Genomic DNA, 17,777 nt, shown 5'->3' on the forward strand with positions numbered 1-17,777 from the left:
CACTTGAGCCACAGCATTATTCTGGCTTTTTCTACTTATGTGTCCTGAGGAATTGAACCCAGGGCCTTAAGCATGCAAGGCAAGCACCCTACCACTGAGCCGCCTTCCCAGCCCTGTTATTTGCCAATTTTAAGAAATGCTTTTTGTTACTACCAAGCACAAAATATATGTTGTATGTCATTTTAGTTAAGCACAATTTCACTGTTTAATGTGGTAATTGTGTTTTGTGACCAAAACCAGGGCTTTATGGAATGCTAAACAGTACTTAATGATCCTAATATGGTAATTTAAAAATATTTCCTTTATATAATTATTTTCTGCTTTAATCACATTTTAATATCTTCAGAACTTGAAGCTAGGTTTATTATTATTATTATCTTAAGTACTGATGCTGGGCTTCAGCACTCTCCTCAAGCTTGTGTTCAAGGTTAGTGCTCTACCACTTGAGTTACAGCTCCACTTATGGCTTTTTAGTGATTAATTGGAGATAAGAATCTCATGGACTTTCCTGTGCTAGCTGGATTTGAACAATGATCCTCAGAGCTGAGCCGCCTGAGTAGTTCAGTTTTACAGATAGGAGGCATTGGCACCTGGCTTCCAAGATAATTTTTGATACTTTCTTTCAGAATTTCTTCATTTCAAATGTTAAGACATATAAAATTTAAGAAAGGCCTGGTGGAATTCACTTATAATTCCAGCTACTCAAGAGCTGGGGAAGATCATAGTCTGAGGCCAACATGGGAAAAGTTAGCTGGATACCCCACCTGAAAAAAAACAAAAAAAAGCAAAAGGAGTGGGGGCATGGATCAAGTGGTAGAACATGATATTTTACCAATTAAAAAAAAATGGTGAAGATAAGGGACTGGTTTTTCCAAGATGGAATTAAGAACTCAGAAGGCATATATAACATGGATCAACAAACAGCAGAGGGTGTGGGTATGTTTTGAGATTATATACAGTTAATATAAAGTATCTTAATGTCACCTTTATGTAAATACACCTTACCCTGTTCATCAAACTAGCCAATTATGAGCAGATTGTGAACTTGAGCTCTACCAAGCTGAGCAGAGGGGCAAGGCCTACTGTGTTAGGAATAAATAGGCAACGACCTGCCTCTTCTGCCTGCTCGCCAGATTTTTGGCTGATAGCATACTTGCAGAAGTAAATTTTGCCTTGCTGAGACAAAAGAGACTGGACAAAAAGAAGTATGTGGTACCATTATCAGAACTGAGTATGTAATTTTAGATTCAGCTTCCAAGCTGGATTCTTGTACTAAGAGGCAGGAACTAACTGCTTATGCTAGGAAGTACCATGTTAAAATTAAATTGTTTGTATTTTTATTTAAATTACAGGACTCCTTAGAGCTTTTAACATATAAACAGACCCTGTAAAACTTCTAAGATTTAAATTATGAAGCAATTCCCAAGATTCTTTGATCACAAAGTTTTGCTTTGCTTTTTTAAAGGATGAGATGTGCTTATTACTATTTCCCAGAACTAGAATGTTCCAAGGAGAAAGACCTTGGGAAAATTCCTAGATCTTATGTACAAGATGGTGAGTCTTCTTGGCTATCTCAATTTTGTTAACTGAAATTGCCTCTTTTGGCATTCCATAGGAGGAAGCACTGAAGAGTTAAAATTACTTTGTTCCAGCACTACACTTCATCAAGCATTTTTAACCTGAAGAATAGGAAATACTCATAAAATAAAAATTGTTATAAAGAAATTTTGAGGGCAGCAGATATAGCCCAGAGGTACAAGGCCAAGGCTCAACTCACAGCACAACACAAAAAAATTATGACTATAAGATGATCCCCTATACTATAAAAGCGTCAATGCCTTGATACAACTGGTATGTATGATGGAAGTAAAAATTAGATCCCATATATATCATAACAAATAAAAACTTGACTTTTAATTATATTTCTATTTAATAACTTGAAAAAAAGAATATATTTATCCATAAACTGCACAGTATTGATCTCTTATTATTATTAGTTTTACTAGTTAAGCTACTATCAATAACCAAATTTGTCTTATAGAAAGTTTCAATGTGATATTTTAGGTTCAATGAAATACAACTATTATCTTGAAAGTAACAGAGAAAAATACAAACCTGGGTGGCCTTTTCCAATTGCAATTTAAGATCTGTTAGTTCCATATTTGTATCATGTAGCTGTGCCTTTAGCTTTTCATTTTCTGCTAGAATTTGTTCATAAAGCTATAAAAATCAGGTGGAAAAAAAACCCAAATTATTTTTCTGCTCTCTTTTATTTTTAAAAAAGTTATCTTAATGATTATATTAAAATAGAAAGACTAATATAGTGTATGTACTAGAAAGGATACATTAAAATATTTCAACTCTTTGTGGATGCTTTGTGGTTATAAATAAGTAGTTATAGAAAGTTAATTTATTATGTATACATTTTATAAAATAATTCTGGCATTTAAAATGTAAGATGTTAAAAGAAAATTCTGATTTTCTAAATTCTTCTAAAGAAGATTTAGCGATCTGACTTTAAATCAGGTCTACATATCTCCATTGCAAGTGTAGCTAAGAAATCACTGTAATTTTTATTTTGGAGTATATGAGCTTTTCTATTATTCAAAACAGGGTTACATTTATTATTTTACTTTCATGACATATAGCAATAAAAGGCAGGTAACATTTCTTGGAGTAGTTCAAATGATTCTTGTTCTCTTTCTTAAGACTTTATATCTACTGCTTCTTTTCCACTCCAACTTTTTTTTTTTTTTTTTTGGGTCCGGTCATGGGCCTGAACTCTGGGCCTGGGCGATGTCCCTCAGCTCTTCAGCTCAAGGCTAGAGCTCTACCACTTGAGCCACAGCGCCACTTCCGGCTTTTTTCTTTTTGCTTATGTGGTGCTGAGAAATCGAACCCAGGGCCTCAGGCATGCCAGGCAAGCGATCTACCACTGAACCACCTTCCCAGGCCTCCAACTTCTAATACATCATTCTGGCTATAATCTGCTTTCACACTGACTGTACTAACAGAACTGTTTTCCAGTTCTCCTCCCAATCTGTTTTTTTTTTTTTTTTACATACAAGAGCAAGAAATACTTTTTAAAATGAAAATTCCATAATTTTCATAAGGAAACTGTTTTGCTATCCTCTACAAATTAAAAACCCTTGAATGGCCTTCTCAGGAGCCTGATTTTAGCTTAAATATATTAGAATTAAATTATTTCAATATATTATGTATCCTTCCACCATCAGGTCTATGCAGTCTACTCAGTCTAGAATACAATTCTCATTCCCACCAATTAACAACTAACTGATCATCTTTCTGTTCTTGGCTAAAACCTTACTTCCTTAGGAAGTGCATTTAACCTGTACTACTACTTTTTGTTGTTGTTATAGCTGTACACTTCATTGTTGTTGTTGGTCATGGGACTTGAACTAAGGGCCTGTGTGCTGTCCCTGAGCTCTTTTGCTCAAGGCTAGCATTCTGCCACTTAGAACCACAGTGCCACTTGCAGTTTTGAGTGGTTAACTGGAGATAAGAGTCTCATAGGGACTTTTCTGTCCTCGCTTTGAACCGTGATCCTCAGATCTCAGCCTCCTGAGTAGGTAGGATTACAGGCGTGAGCCATCGGTGCCCAGCTAGCTGTACACTCTTTATAAAACTGTTCTCCCACTTCAGAGTAACTGTCAAAGCTTTAATTCAAACAACTGTCACCCAGGAAAATGGACAAATATCACAAGTCTTCTCCACAAACTTCATCAAGCTTAAACTCTTATGTGAAAAATAATAATCAGAATTTTGTACTGTTGAGTTTCTAAGATTTCTTAATTATTTCCAACCTTCATCCTAATAGCACCAGAACTACCATACTTTTTCAGTTACCCAGGACTGCATTATTCTTTACAAACTATATTGCTGTATGCTTATTACCAAACAGGGAAGCCATATATGGTAGATCAGTATTTGGGAGGCTAAGCAGGAGGATTACAAGTTAAGGCGTGGCCAGCCTGGGCTATATATAGCAAGACCCTGTTAATGTGAATGTGTGCATACACCCCACACCTCTGCCTACTAAATGCCCCTTTCCAGTTCAATCACAGTAATTGCACGAGACAATACATGTAAAATAAAGTCTTGGATACTTTTCCCTTTAGAAAATAATACGTAAGTAAATCTATGTACAAATAATTTACAAATACAAAAAAAGAAAGTCATTTTCATGATATTGATTTCATTAAAAGTTTTTCAGAGTAAGATTAAAATATAAATACCTCAACACAAGAGATAACTTATTTTTAATTAAATATAATCAAACAACCCAAGTACCTTTTTGAAGTCAGTTGAGTCATCCTTTTCTAGCCTGCTACTATAAGGTTTTCTGTCTTCTAAGTAACTATACGATCCAGAGCGACCCAGTAAGGAATCATACCGATCACTAGATGATGTGGAACTGGTATCATATCTTTAAAAGATGAGTTCAAATAAAAACTTTATTACAGGCTTTCACAAATTACAATAACATACATATTAGTATACAGTGACTTGTTATTCTAAAATAGTAATATTTTCCTTAATTTGCTATGAAATCAACTTTTGTGATACATTTTTAATTTTTATTATTAAAATATTTTTATTTTTGTATTAACTTGTATTGAAGAAAAAAGTTTAGAAAAAGAGAATCCTGATTTTATAGTATGATAAATTATTTCAACAGATTTAAACTATATTGTTTTCACATTTTAACATTTCTGAAATCAGAACACTTTTAAGTAGTGATGTATTAAAGTTTAATTGGTAATACTTTTCCTTTTATGGAGGTAAAAATGTTTTAACATTAATAACATCTTAAATTTGATGAAATATAACATAACCTAAGTGTCAGATAATGGGTTTTCCTAAATAGCAAGAATAAATCTTACTAACTGAATTCTTTGCAATTTGGTTATGAACTAGGCTATTTTTTCTGCATTTCAATTCAACAGAATTATCAGTGCATATATTTTTTTTGCTATACTTTAACAATTATAAACAAAGCAACTGATCATGATTAGATTTAAGGATATAGTAATTTTGAGCTGGATGATACTTAAAAAAATATCTTCACCCATTTTTCTTATATCTAAAGCAAGGCTAAGGGAGAAGTTACCTAATAAAATTTTTAGCCAACTGTGGATTTCATCAGTTCCTATGTCAATGAGACAATGTTGAAATATCTTAGGAAACTTTGGAGATCTTAAGAAGAGTCATTATTGGAAGGTTAAGAAAACTTCTTATTCTTTCCTAGTGCTTTATACTATCATAGCCAGTCAGCCAAAAATACAGCCTTTAACAAAAGAAGCTAAAAAATGTAACTAGTTCACCTAAATTTTTATGCATCTTTATTACCCATCTAATTCCAATTCTAAATTTTACAGAATCCAGAAGTAACAAATGCTTTTAGTAAAAATACAAGAAGAAAAAAGTATTAAAATCAAGTTAAACATACCTAGAAACAGAATCCGTCTAGAAAGAAAAGAAACACAGGTTTATTAAAATTAAACCATTAACCTAAAAAAAACTTAATGCAAGAATGATCACACTATTAAATTAACTTATAACATTCATTATGTTGGCTGGTTTTTTCCTCAGAGAGTAGTTGGAGATATAGTCAGTGACTGTTCTTATATGCACAGTATAATCACAATTAGAACCATGTTTTATACTTCCTACAAAAACCAACATACAGTATTTCTTAAAGAAAAAAATAAAATGATTAAGAAACATATCCATTATTTATGCTCACTCAGCAGGAAAAAGTGACATATTTATACTATGTTAGCATATTATATTGCCAACTTCATATGTTTAATTGTCAATTTCTCTTATTTTAGTGGATTTTTGCCTTGGTGTTATACTTGGCTCAAGTTTTTCTGTGTGTATTGATCCCTGGGGCTTGAACTCAGGACCTGAGCCCTGTCACTGCCTTCTTTGCAAGGTTAGCACGCTATCAGTTGAGCTCCAGCTTCAGCTCCAGCTCTACTTCAGGCTTTTTGATAGAGACAAGAGTCTCAGACTTTTCTGCCTGAGCTAGCTTTGAACTGCAATCCTCAGATCATAGAGTAGCTAAGTTTACAGGTGGAAACCAAGGAGCACCCAGCCAAGTTTTTATTACTAAGTTTTTTTTTTGCCAGTGCTGGGGCTTGAACTCAGGGCCTGGGCACTGTCCCCGAGCTTTTGCTCAAGGCTAACATGCTACCACTTGAGTCACAGTACCACTTGTGGTCTTTTCTGTTTATGTGGTACTGAGGAATCGAACCCAGGGCTTCATGCATGCTAGGCAAGCACTCTACCACTGAGCCACCTTCCCAGCCCAATTACTAAGTTTTTTGTAAGCTAAACACTTTTACCAACAAATAGCTTTAAAAACAAACAACTGACAAAACTAAATTTCTGACAGTATAAGGTAATTCAAATTTTGCATGATAAAAACTTATCTTAATTTATTTTAAAATTTACGTTCTATAGATAGCATAAGCTTGATTTACAATTTTCAGTAACCTTTCAACATTTAAGTATTTCTTTAGCCAAATAAATACATGTGAGGAAGTCATTTCAGCACAATTAAATAAACCACAGAAATTTTATAACTGAATATATTTTTAAGGTAATGATGACACCATTCCTAGCTACACAATTCTAACTCGTGTGGTACAGTTAAATTCCTATGTGAATATTAGAGCTCCTTAAAGTATTTTCTTTTTTTGTGGGTGGGAGGGGATGGGGATACCTTGAATTCACGGTCTGAGGGCTGTTCCTGAGCCTCTTTGTGCTCAAGGCTAGTGTTCTACCACATGACCCACAGCACCACTTCTGTTTTTTGTTTTTTTTTTGGTTGGTCATGGGGCTTGAACTCTGGGCTTGGGCGCTGTCCCTGAGCTCTTCAGCTCAAGGTAAGCGCGCTCTACCGCTTGAGCCACAGCACCATTTGCAGTTTAGTGGTGGTTAATTGGAGATAAGAGTCTCACGGAGTTTTCTGCCTGGGCTGGCTTTGAAACGTGATCCTCAGATCTCAGCCTCCCCAGTAGCTAGGATTACAGGTGTGAGCCACCAGTGCCCGGCCACTTCTGGTTTTTGAGTGGTTAATTGGAGATAAGTGTCTAATGGGGACTTTTCTGCCCAGGCTGGCTTTGAACTGTGATAATCAGATCTCAGCCTCCTGAGTAGCTAGGATTACAGGCAGGCGTGAGCCACTAGTGCCTGGCTCCTTAAAGTATTTTATCTTTTTGAATAGTCAAATTGAAAACAGATAAGGGAAGGGCAACTTAGAAAAAAAAAAGAAAGAAAAAAAGCATTGCAGAAGAAACTTTCATATAACTTTGCCATTTACAAAAGTAAAGCCTGAGACCATTACTTCTGGTTTTCTACTACTCTGAGTATCCATTAAATATTTTCATTTGGTCAAGGGTATTATTATTATTATTATTATTTTGCCAGTTGTGGGGCCTGAATTCTGGGCCTGGGCGCTGTTCCTCAGCACTTCAGCTCAAGGCTAGCGCTCTACCACTTTGAGCCACAGCACCACTTCCAGCCTTTTCTGCTTATGTGGTGCTGAGGAATCCAACCCAGGGCCTCATGTATGCAAGGTAAGCACTCTACCACTGAGACACCTTCCTAGCCCAAGGGTATTATTCTTTTTCTTGCCTTTTCACCTCTGAAGGGTAAATCACAATAAACTACCCTCACTAGAATGTTATTGGATGAGTTGACAACTGTTGCAAATCAGTAAAACTATCATTGCAACTGAGATCCACAATATCCCATCATCTCTAAGACATTCTTAGTGTTCCTATTCAATCCTTCCTTCCCTGACTTCCAGGTAACTACTAATATGATAAGTAGGTAAGTACTGTGTCCAATAACTGCTCTGTGTGAATAAATGTAATTAAATACAATTTAAAAGCAATCTTTATAAATATTACTCAATGCAAAAAGTCAGGCTGTTTACCTGAGTTTCTTTTTTATTGGACCCTTCTTCTGTATCTGATTGTTGTTCTTGTTCATTTTCATCACTCTGAAATAGATTACCAATTTTTTATGAAAATAGAAAAATATAAGTGACTCGAGAAAAATATATCAAGAAATAGAGCAAAATAAAACCTGATTTTTTTTTTTTAAACTGTAGTGCTAGAGACTGAACCTAGCATGTGCTAGGCAAGTGCTCTTTGATTATGCTATATTTCCCACCCAGGAAAAACTGATTTTAAGTTGGTTTTTTTCCTACTATATTTAGAAAAACTCTTTTAACATGATAAAGAGAAGAAATTCCACTTTATATGACAGTGTATATACTTCAAAAGTCAAAATAAGTACTTATTTTTCCACTCATAATAAAGCAGTAGAAACAGAACTAAATTCAAATTCATTGTTTTATGTTAAAATAAAAGGCTAGATTTGCTAAGTTAAGCAAGCCTAATGCAAACGTCATATTATGTTTAGTGGAGTTCCTTCTAGAAATCTCTTGGAAATCTATAGAGTATAGAACAGAAAATCAAAGTCATACTAGGCTAAAAATTTATAATCTAACCTATGTAAATATTCTATTGGAGGGTTATAAAAAATCTCAACAATTCGGGAAAACAAACATACTGATTCTAGGTTTACTATAGAAGTACTAGAGATTGCCAACCAAAAGCTAGTTCACATGGGACTTTTAAGTCACATGGGACTTAAAATTATTTTTAAAAATTTAGATATAATTACCTCATCAATAAAGTGAGTATATCATTTTTAGATAATTGTTCCAAAGATTACAGAGTTATACAAGCTATCATTTTGGTATCTAACAAAATGGGAAGTGAAGTCATCAGAGAGCCAGAGACACTGCTATTGTTGTATTAAGTTTCATGGGAGAACACAGGTATTAGAAAGAAAAACATGAGGATGCTGAGTTCCTAAAAAACAGTAACTCGGACCTTATTTTTTTATATTGTCTGCTACAGGTTTAAATATGATGTGACAAAAAGGGGGAAAAAGTCCTGTTCCTGGATGGCAGATTAAAACCAAATCAGTGCTGGCTAAAACTAAAATCTTGTAGAGTGCCAATATGGACCTGAGGTAGGGGTCCTTATAAAGCTGTTCAAATGTACTCATCCAGAAAGTGGGCTTTGTGATAGAAAAAAACAGCGTGAATAAAATTGGATAAAAAAATAAAAATACTACATACAGCTTTACTTATGAAATTCCTAATATAAAATATTACTGGGGGAAAGGGCTGAGATGAGAAAAATGGCAACTTGGGGCTACAGCTAGGCTCAGTGTTACGTGCCTGTCATCCGGTACACAGGGGAGCTGAGGTTAGGAGGACTGACACCAGGCCAGACCTGGTATGAAAAAATCTCATCAATTCCTTCTTCATAGAAGGAGGTCAATGGTTTGGTGCACATTTGTGATCCCACTGATGATGGGACCTAAACTAGGTACATCAAGGTTCATATCTAGATAGGTGTGACCATATCTTAAAAAAAAAAAAAAATCCCAACACTGAAAAAACATGGCTGAAGATGTGACTCAGCATTTTCACATTAATTTACCAAGTGAAAGATACTGAGTTCAAATCCCAAGTACTGAAAAAAAAAAAGAGCTATAAAACATAATAGTTGGGGGCTGGGAAGTTGGCTCAATGGCAGAGCGCTTGCCTTGCATGCCTAAGGCCCTGGGTTCGATTCCTCAGCACCACATACGCAAAAAGAAAAAAGCCGGAAGTGGTGCTGTGGCTCAAGTGGTAGAGCGCTAGCTTTGAGCTGAAGAGCTGAGGGACAGCACCCAAGCCCAGAGTTCAGGCCCCACAACCGGATCCAAAAACAAAACATATAGTTGGGGGCTGGGAAGGTGGCTCAGTGATAGAGTGCTTATCTTGCATGCCTGAGGCCCTGGGTTCGGTTCCTTAGCACCACATAAGCAAAAAGAAAAAAGCTGGAAGTGGCGCTGTGGCTCAAGTGGTAGAGCACTAGCCTTGAGCTGAAGAGCTGAGGGACAGCGCCCAGGCCCAGAGTTCAGGCCCCAAGACTGGACACCCCCCCTCCCAAAAAAAAAACGATACAGTTGTACTCATAAGCTTTTTGAAACAGGTGTAATAAACTACAGTGTTTAATCAAGAAATTGACTCTCAAAATAAGGATGACAAAGATTTGAGTACAGGGATTTTGCATTGCCATTTTTACATTCATAAGGTATATTTTTACTATATGTTATACTTCAAAACAAGGTTTCCAGGCTGAGAATGTAGCTGTTATAGAGCACTTGTCTAGATTTAGTCCTTAGTTTTACAATAAAAATGAGTAAAAAAGAAAGCAAAGCCTGTTCTTTAAAACTGGGAAAATCAAGGTACTACAAAAAAGACAAATTATGTTTGCTGATCTGTAGTTATGTGCCATGTTGAAACAGCATAAATTTTTACATCAACAGTGCTATTATATATAAATAACCATGTCAGACACACAATTAAGAGATATGGGGAAAAAAACCAATTTTGCTGTAATTTGATAAGTACTACTTCTACCCATAATTCTTGGACATGGAAATAGTTGTTACATACAACTTGCAGTTTTATTTTGTTTGTGAAAAATGAGATTAAAAATAAAAATGAGACTTGTAAAAGTTAGATAAAGGAGCAATTTAGCATTTTAAAATAATAAAAAAGTATATTTTGAGCAATAGCCATTACAATTTTTATTCCAAAATTGTGAAAGAATTCCTGCTCTTAAATAATAGAATATAAATATTTGTTAATCATTTTTATAAAGAACTTTAGTCTAAACCACAGTGATGAGTTCAAGAACATGTAATTTCAGACATATAAGAAATTATTAGTTTATATTTGGGCAACATTATGAAAACTATCAAGTAGTTCTAATAGGTTCTCACATCTTGTGTCCAAAAGGAAACTCCTGTAGATCTTCTTTTCTCTCTTGGTCGACGACGTTCTCGGATTGATTTAGGTTGCGATTTATCTTCACCTTCTTTCTCCTCTTCTTTTTTTTCTCCCTCTGTTAAAGATTACAATAGTGGTAGCAATTTATCTTGAAAGTGCTTTGAAAATATGTGTAAAAATAATTCTAGGTCAGCTTACTTTTAGAAGCCTCCCAAATGTATCCAGTAAGTTAGGTTTTTGATCTTTTTGGTGCTCCTGTACACTTGATATAAATGTGCAACTCTAACTTCTGGTAAGATACATTCCTAATGATCATGAAAATAATTACCTTCATTTTCCTAGTGTCTAAAATAACTTTTCCTGAAATGATAATAACATTTGCTGAATGGAAAATAATGAAATTCTTTAAGAAGAATGAGACTCTAGCTATTAATGTATGATAGCAAGGTTGTTATATATAAAGTTAATTCTAATAGGCAAAAAAAAAAAATACAAACATATCAATGGTGGGAGAAGTTATAGGACCCATACAAATTTAAATCAATTTCTTCTACTATTACCAATACTTACATAATAGTAGTACAATATTTACTTTATTAATATTAGACAAAATTATGGCTCACACTTTTCTGAAAAATATATTTGTCTTTTGTTAAAAATAAATCAATGTATCAATAAATCAATGTTAAAATATAAATATAAAAATGTTAGAAGATTTGTTTCCTCCCTGCAAAGTTTCAAGCTTGTATAAAAATATATCAAGGCCTCAGAATACATTAAAAATGTACATGTACGTGGAACATAAATGATTTAACACTTACAAACTTAAGTATATTTAATTTCTATTAAATTAAAATAAAAATGATTTAAAAATAATAGTCATAACAAAAGAATGGTTAATGCTATTTTAAAATAAAGTTTGATCAAAGATCTAAAGCAGGTGGGTGTTGCTGGCTCATGCCTGTAATCCGAACTACTCAGGAGGCTGAGATCCAAGGATCACGGTTCAAAGCCAGCCAGAGAAGTAAAGTATGTTTCTTATCTCCAATAAGCCACTAGAAAACACCAGAAGTGGCACTGTGGCTCAGGTGGTAGAGTGCTAGCCTTGAACGGAAGAGTGCAAGGACAGTGCCCAGGATGAGAGTTCAAGCCACAGGACTGAGGACTCCCCCCCCCCCCCAAAAAAAAGATCTGAAGCTCCAATATATAAGTGGGTACAATGAGACAATGGCCCAGGAGGACATAGTGATGAGTGGTGGTAGGTGTGTGTTTTATAATAGACTCAGCCAACTGTTAACATGTGAGAATTCAGCCTCAGTGTTGCAGTTCTTTTGTCTTTCTCTTCTAGACATGACTTGTGCATATTAAACAAATGACCTACTACTGAGTTACATGCTTAGCCTTCAACCTTTCAAGAAAAACAAAAAATACAAACTTTTTCCTTTTTTTGGTAGTATTTGGGGTTTGAACACAGGATCTCGTGCTTCTTAGAAATGTGCTCTATAGTTCCAGCCCTTTTATTTTAGTTATGATTTTGGATATGGTCTCAAATTTTTGCCTGGGCAGGCCAGGACAATTATTCTACTTATGCTTCCCACTGTAGCTAGGATAATAGGCAGTTACCACCGTGCTCAACTTTTTTTTGGGGGGGTCAGGTCGTGGGGTCTGAAGTCTGGGCTTGGGCGTGTCCCTCAGCTCTTCAGCTCAAGGCTAGTGCTCAACCATTTGAGCCACAGCGCCACTTGCAGCTTTTTTTCTTTTTTGCTTATGTAGTGCTGAGGAATCGAACCCAGGGCCTCATGCATGCAAGGCAAGCGCTCTACTACTGAGCCATCTTCACAGCCCATGCTCAACTTTATTGGATGAGATAGGTGATCTAATATTTTCCATGAGCTGCTGGCCTATGGCCTCAAAACTCCCCATGTCTGCAACTAGGATTACAGACATGAACAACAGCCCCTCAAACCAGTTTATATATAATTAATCCTAGGCTTACATGTTGCTTAAAATTTTTACAAACACTATATAGGCTTCATATCTAGTGGTTTAATGACTGAAATATTTCAATAACCACCAAAAAAAAATCTGGAAATTCAAAAAAACTTAATTTTATGACTTACCCTACATGATTATTATGCTTAATATTAGACTGTGCTTGAAAAGACAAAATGTCTAAAATTAAGAATAATTTTATTTAGTACTCACCTGTGATAACAAGTAGGGATTACAATTTTATTAGGAAGTGTATATTAAATAAGAAAGTAATGGACATGTAGATGAGAAATCTACTTTCTAAGAAAGCTTGAAAATTTTGTTTTAGCAAAGACATTAAATGTGTTAGGCGATTTTAGTTGAAAACAATTTCATATACAAACAAAAATACAATTACATAGGCAATTAAAAATACATTACATAGGCAAGAAATAAATTAACCTGAAAACTGCTATATTAATAAGTCACCACCAGTTTCTCTACATTCATTTCATAGGTGGACATGAAAATCTTTGTATTAACTTATAAAGGTTTTTGTATCAACTTCAGACCACAGCATTTGCTGTATCTGTTTTCTACTTTGCTCATGTTCATGCTTGCATTCTTTCTGTTTAGGCTAAGTAAGTCACGGTTTAAGTAATTCCTTTTCAGAATAGGAATATCCAATTTTAAACATTATATAAAGAAAACAATGTGTTAAAAATATTTGATCTTCCTACCTCTTTCATTTTCTTTTGTTAATCCTCGGGAGTAGGCTGATGTTATACCTACAAGACTATTTGGCCTGTTGAGTTGACTTGAAGCATACAGTGAACTACTCAAGGAAGAAAGTGAAGATGATGGAGTGGTTGAACTTGAAGTTGATACTGGTCTGTAACGTGGATAAGTCTGTGAAACATTAAAATTTAAACCTATTTGAAATAGTAAACACAATAAAAGTATATACAATACTTAAAAGTAATTTTCCAATTCCAACTTCCAGCTAAAATTTTTTCATATTTTATAGGTTTTGCTAGCACATAAATCTCTTGTATATTTAAAATCATACAAATGATTCATCCCACTTGTTATAGCTCATTAGATATATTACCTCATCATATGTCCTTGAGTACTTCTGTTTATATTCATCCTCTCTAGATGTTTCTGACTCTTTCTTTTCTTCTTGTTTTTCTTTATCCTGTTTTTCTTTCTCTTCTTTTTCTTTTTCTTCATTTTCTTGCTCTCTGGTTCTGGTAGAACGACTTCTTCCTATTGTTTTTTCTGCTTCCTGAAGATCAGTCAATGTCACTCCCTACATACAAAATGGGATAAATTATAAGAATAAAGTTTGTTTCAAAAAGAACATTTTTATAATAGATGAATGACTTAAAAGTCAAAGATGTATATTTAGAATTGGTTTGATAACTAAAATTTTGAACAGCAAATTATATTCATCTGAACTCTGGGACTGGGCACTATCCCTCAGCACTTCAGCTCAAGGCTGTGCTCTACGACTTGAGCCACAGCGCCACTTCTGGCTTTTATTTTTCTGCTTATGTGGTGCTGAAGAATCAAACCCAGGGCCTCATGCATACAAGGCAAGCGCTCTACCACTGAGCCACCTTCCCAGCCCCATTCATCTTTAAATGAAAAATAGTCGTACTATATGAGTACATGTTTCTAGTTCAAAGAACCGATATATTCATGATTTATATTACATGTATTTATGTTTTAAATTTAAAAAGTTAAAGTTTAATGAAGATTTCAGTAAGAATACGGTTTTTAGAGGTTATACCAAGAAAATAAAGATACAAAAATGAAAAAACTATGTTAAGACAACAGTTCACTTTGAAAGGTAAGAAATGGTTAAGACTGAAAGAGCTTTATACTGTGAAGCTGCTCAAAGTAAAAACACAAAGGAATATGAGTAGAATGACAAGGAGAAAGTAAGAAGATAATTAACTACTCCGAGAGACTTTATTTTCTCACAGTGTATATTAGCTGTTTAATATGTCCAAAAAGAACCTATTTTCCACCCTCTCAGACTTCTAAGTATTCACAGAACTATAGCAATTATTAGATACTTTATATGATTAATTAATTATGCACTTATCAAATACTCTTTGCCAGATATCAAATGAATGAATGAGGGACTAAGAAATAAAACAAAAACTCCTGAAATACTCAAAGAGAAACAAAGTTATATATAGGTAAATGTATATACTATTAACAGTGTAACCATAGTGACATCAATATTTTTCAGAGCAAAGTGAGAAAGATTATTTGTACATATTAAACATGTACAAATATTTGTATTTTTATTTGTGTTATACATGTTAAATATACCTGTGTTGATCGTCTAGACTGTCTTGCTTGTCTAGATCTTGCTTTTCTTTGGGATTCAGACTCTTCATCCCTAACAGGAGTGAGGTATGATCTATGGTAGTAAATTAAAAAAAAATTAGTTGGAGATAAGAATGTCTATGAATGCAAATACATATCAATGTTTGTGATTAAACATCAAGTCATATTTAATGAGTTTAAAGAAAAATAATCTTTACAAAATGGTTGCAGCCACTCTGAAATTGAAATTCAATAATAAAATCTGATCATTTCTTTTTAGATTGGACTAAATCTAAAAATTATGTAACATACCATATTCTTAATTTCTTCCTAACTGTGTAGCTCAATTTTTTTTTTTTTTTGCTGGTCTTGAGGCTTGAACTCTGGTCTTGGGTGCTATCCCTGAGCTCTTTTAGCTCAGATGAGCCACTACCACTTGAGCCATGGTGCCACTTCTAGCTTCTTCTGTGATTTAATTGGTGATAAAAGCAGACTTTCCTGCCCAGTCTGGCTTCAAACTGCGATTCTCAGATCTCAGCCTCCTGAGTATGAGGATTATAGGCATAAGCCACCGTTGCTTGGCTCATGTAGCTTAATTTTAAAAACAGGATACTAAGGAAAAATGTAAAGAACTGAAGATTAAAAAATTTAGCTCTGGGGAAGGTAGAGTGCTTGCCTTGCATGCATGAGGCCCTGGGTTCGATTCCGCAGCATCACATAAGCAGATAAAGCCGAAGTGGCGCTGTGGCTCAAGTGGTAGAGCTCTAGCCTTGAGCTGAGGGACAGCGCCCAGGCCTAGAGTTCAGGCCCCATGACTGACCAAAAAAAAAAAAAATTAGCTCTGTTGAAGAACACAGAAGCATTAAGCAAAAGGCTAATTTACCATAATAGAACAGGTCAGTTTTTGGTTGATTTTAATGGAAGAAGCTGTCTTACCCTTGCTCCAACACTATCCAAAAAAAGTGATAATCTAACCTTTGTTAATATACAACTCTTTCAAGCTTATTTTATTACTAGTTTTGAAATTTTAGTAAAAATTTACCTGTCCCCTTAAGGGACCACTTTCCACTATTTATTTATAAACAAAATTTTTTTTAAAGGAGCAGGATATGGTAGCTCACATCTCTTAATTTTGGTTGCTCAGAAGGCTGGGATCCAGAGAATCATGGTTTAAGCCAATTGGACTGCAAAGTCTTCAGTCACTTAGCTCATTTAAACCAGTAAAATGCTGGGCTTTAGGTATGTAAGAAGTAGTGGAGTACCAGTGGAGCAAGTGAGCCAATCAAGTACAGCGCCCTGAGTACAAACCTAGGAATAGGCAAAAAAAGAAAAAAAAAAAGGTAGGGGGGTGTGTGTGTGTGTGTGTGTGTGTGTGTGTGTGTGTGTGTGTGTGTGTGTGTGTGTGTGTGTGTGTGTGTGTGTGTGTGTGTGTGTGTGTGTGTGTGTGTGTGTGTGTGTGTGTGTGTGTGTGTGTGTGTGTGTGTGTGTGTGTGTGTGTGTGTGTGTGTGTGTGTGTGTGTGTGTGTGTGTGTGTGTGTGTGTGTGTGTGTGTGTGTGTGTGTGTGTGTGTGTGTGTGTGTGTGTGTGTCTAAATACTTTACCAGTACTTTTAAATACAGAACGAAAGGTATACCAGGTGCTGGTGGCTCTTGTATGTAATCCTAGCTATTCAAGAGGATGAGATCTTGAGGACTGAGGCTCAAACCCAGCTAGGGCAGCAAAGTCCTCAAAAAATGAGATTTCATCTCTAAAATAACCAGCAAAAAGCTCGGCTAAGCTGCACATCTAGAGCAGAGGTGCTAGCCAAGCAAGCAAGCCAAACAAATGCAATTTAAGGGGTTCAAACCCTCGTACCCATAGCATAAAAGAACACAGGTATCAAATTACTTTCTAAATTTTTATTCACTAGCATATATTCCAAATTCCTTATAATACTGCTCTTAGCCCCCTTTCTGGTTTCCTATTAATTTTAAATGACATGTGGTTCACTGACTAAACTCTAGACTGTCACTGTCTTTGTCCAGTGCAATAATATAGTGAGTAAGCCATACTCCAAGCATTCTTGCCATTGTGCTTTTTACTATTGATATAATAGGTATCACATTCCTGTTCATACCATGAACAAAAAAACCTGACAATTCAAAAGGATATCTGCCCAAAGATAAGCAAAGATAAGACAGCCCTCTGAAACATAGCAGCTCACATTTACCTGAGAATTCTTACAAAATTGAGTGATTTTTTGGGTGTGTAAAGCTAAGTAAGTTTATTTTTTGCCACCTGCCTCTTTATAAATCCAAAACAACTGTCCAGTCACTTTTCTTTCACCAAATGCTCCTTCTTAAAAAAGGATTCTTCATTCTGCTCCTTAACATGACCTTACACATATAGACCTAACAAATTTCTGAGTTTTAAGTATCCTATCTTCTATTTATTTCCTGTATGTCCTTTAAAACGCTAAATTCAATAGCCTATCTTCAAACTCCTTAGAACCACAGGTTTTTAAGCATTTCTGTTCATTTTATATACACAGATATTCATATTTCTTTCCCTTCATACCCAATTTGATGAC

General features: G+C 35.0%; 1 protein-coding gene across 3 annotated transcripts in view; it reads right to left on the reverse strand.

The window, feature by feature from the left end:
* The window catches only part of LOC138813401 (protein phosphatase 1 regulatory subunit 12A), a 111,110-nt gene that overhangs the window by 9,490 nt on the left and 83,843 nt on the right, over positions 1-17,777 (reverse strand). For all 3 annotated transcript variants that reach the window (XM_070001798.1, XM_070001796.1, XM_070001797.1), the window contains 8 exons: positions 15,212-15,302; positions 13,977-14,177; positions 13,606-13,774; positions 10,888-11,009; positions 7,970-8,035; positions 5,471-5,487; positions 4,312-4,447; positions 2,116-2,220 (listed from right to left, as the gene is read on the reverse strand). In XM_070001798.1, coding sequence (XP_069857899.1) covers positions 2,116-2,220; positions 4,312-4,447; positions 5,471-5,487; positions 7,970-8,035; positions 10,888-11,009; positions 13,606-13,774; positions 13,977-14,177; positions 15,212-15,302 — 907 coding nt within the window. The remainder of the gene's footprint in view (positions 1-2,115; positions 2,221-4,311; positions 4,448-5,470; positions 5,488-7,969; positions 8,036-10,887; positions 11,010-13,605; positions 13,775-13,976; positions 14,178-15,211; positions 15,303-17,777) is intronic.

Source organism: Dipodomys merriami, unplaced genomic scaffold (assembly GCF_024711535.1).
Source record: "Dipodomys merriami isolate MVZ:Mamm:240054 unplaced genomic scaffold, mDipMer1.0.p SCAF_598, whole genome shotgun sequence".
NCBI classification, from domain to species: domain Eukaryota; kingdom Metazoa; phylum Chordata; class Mammalia; order Rodentia; family Heteromyidae; genus Dipodomys; species Dipodomys merriami.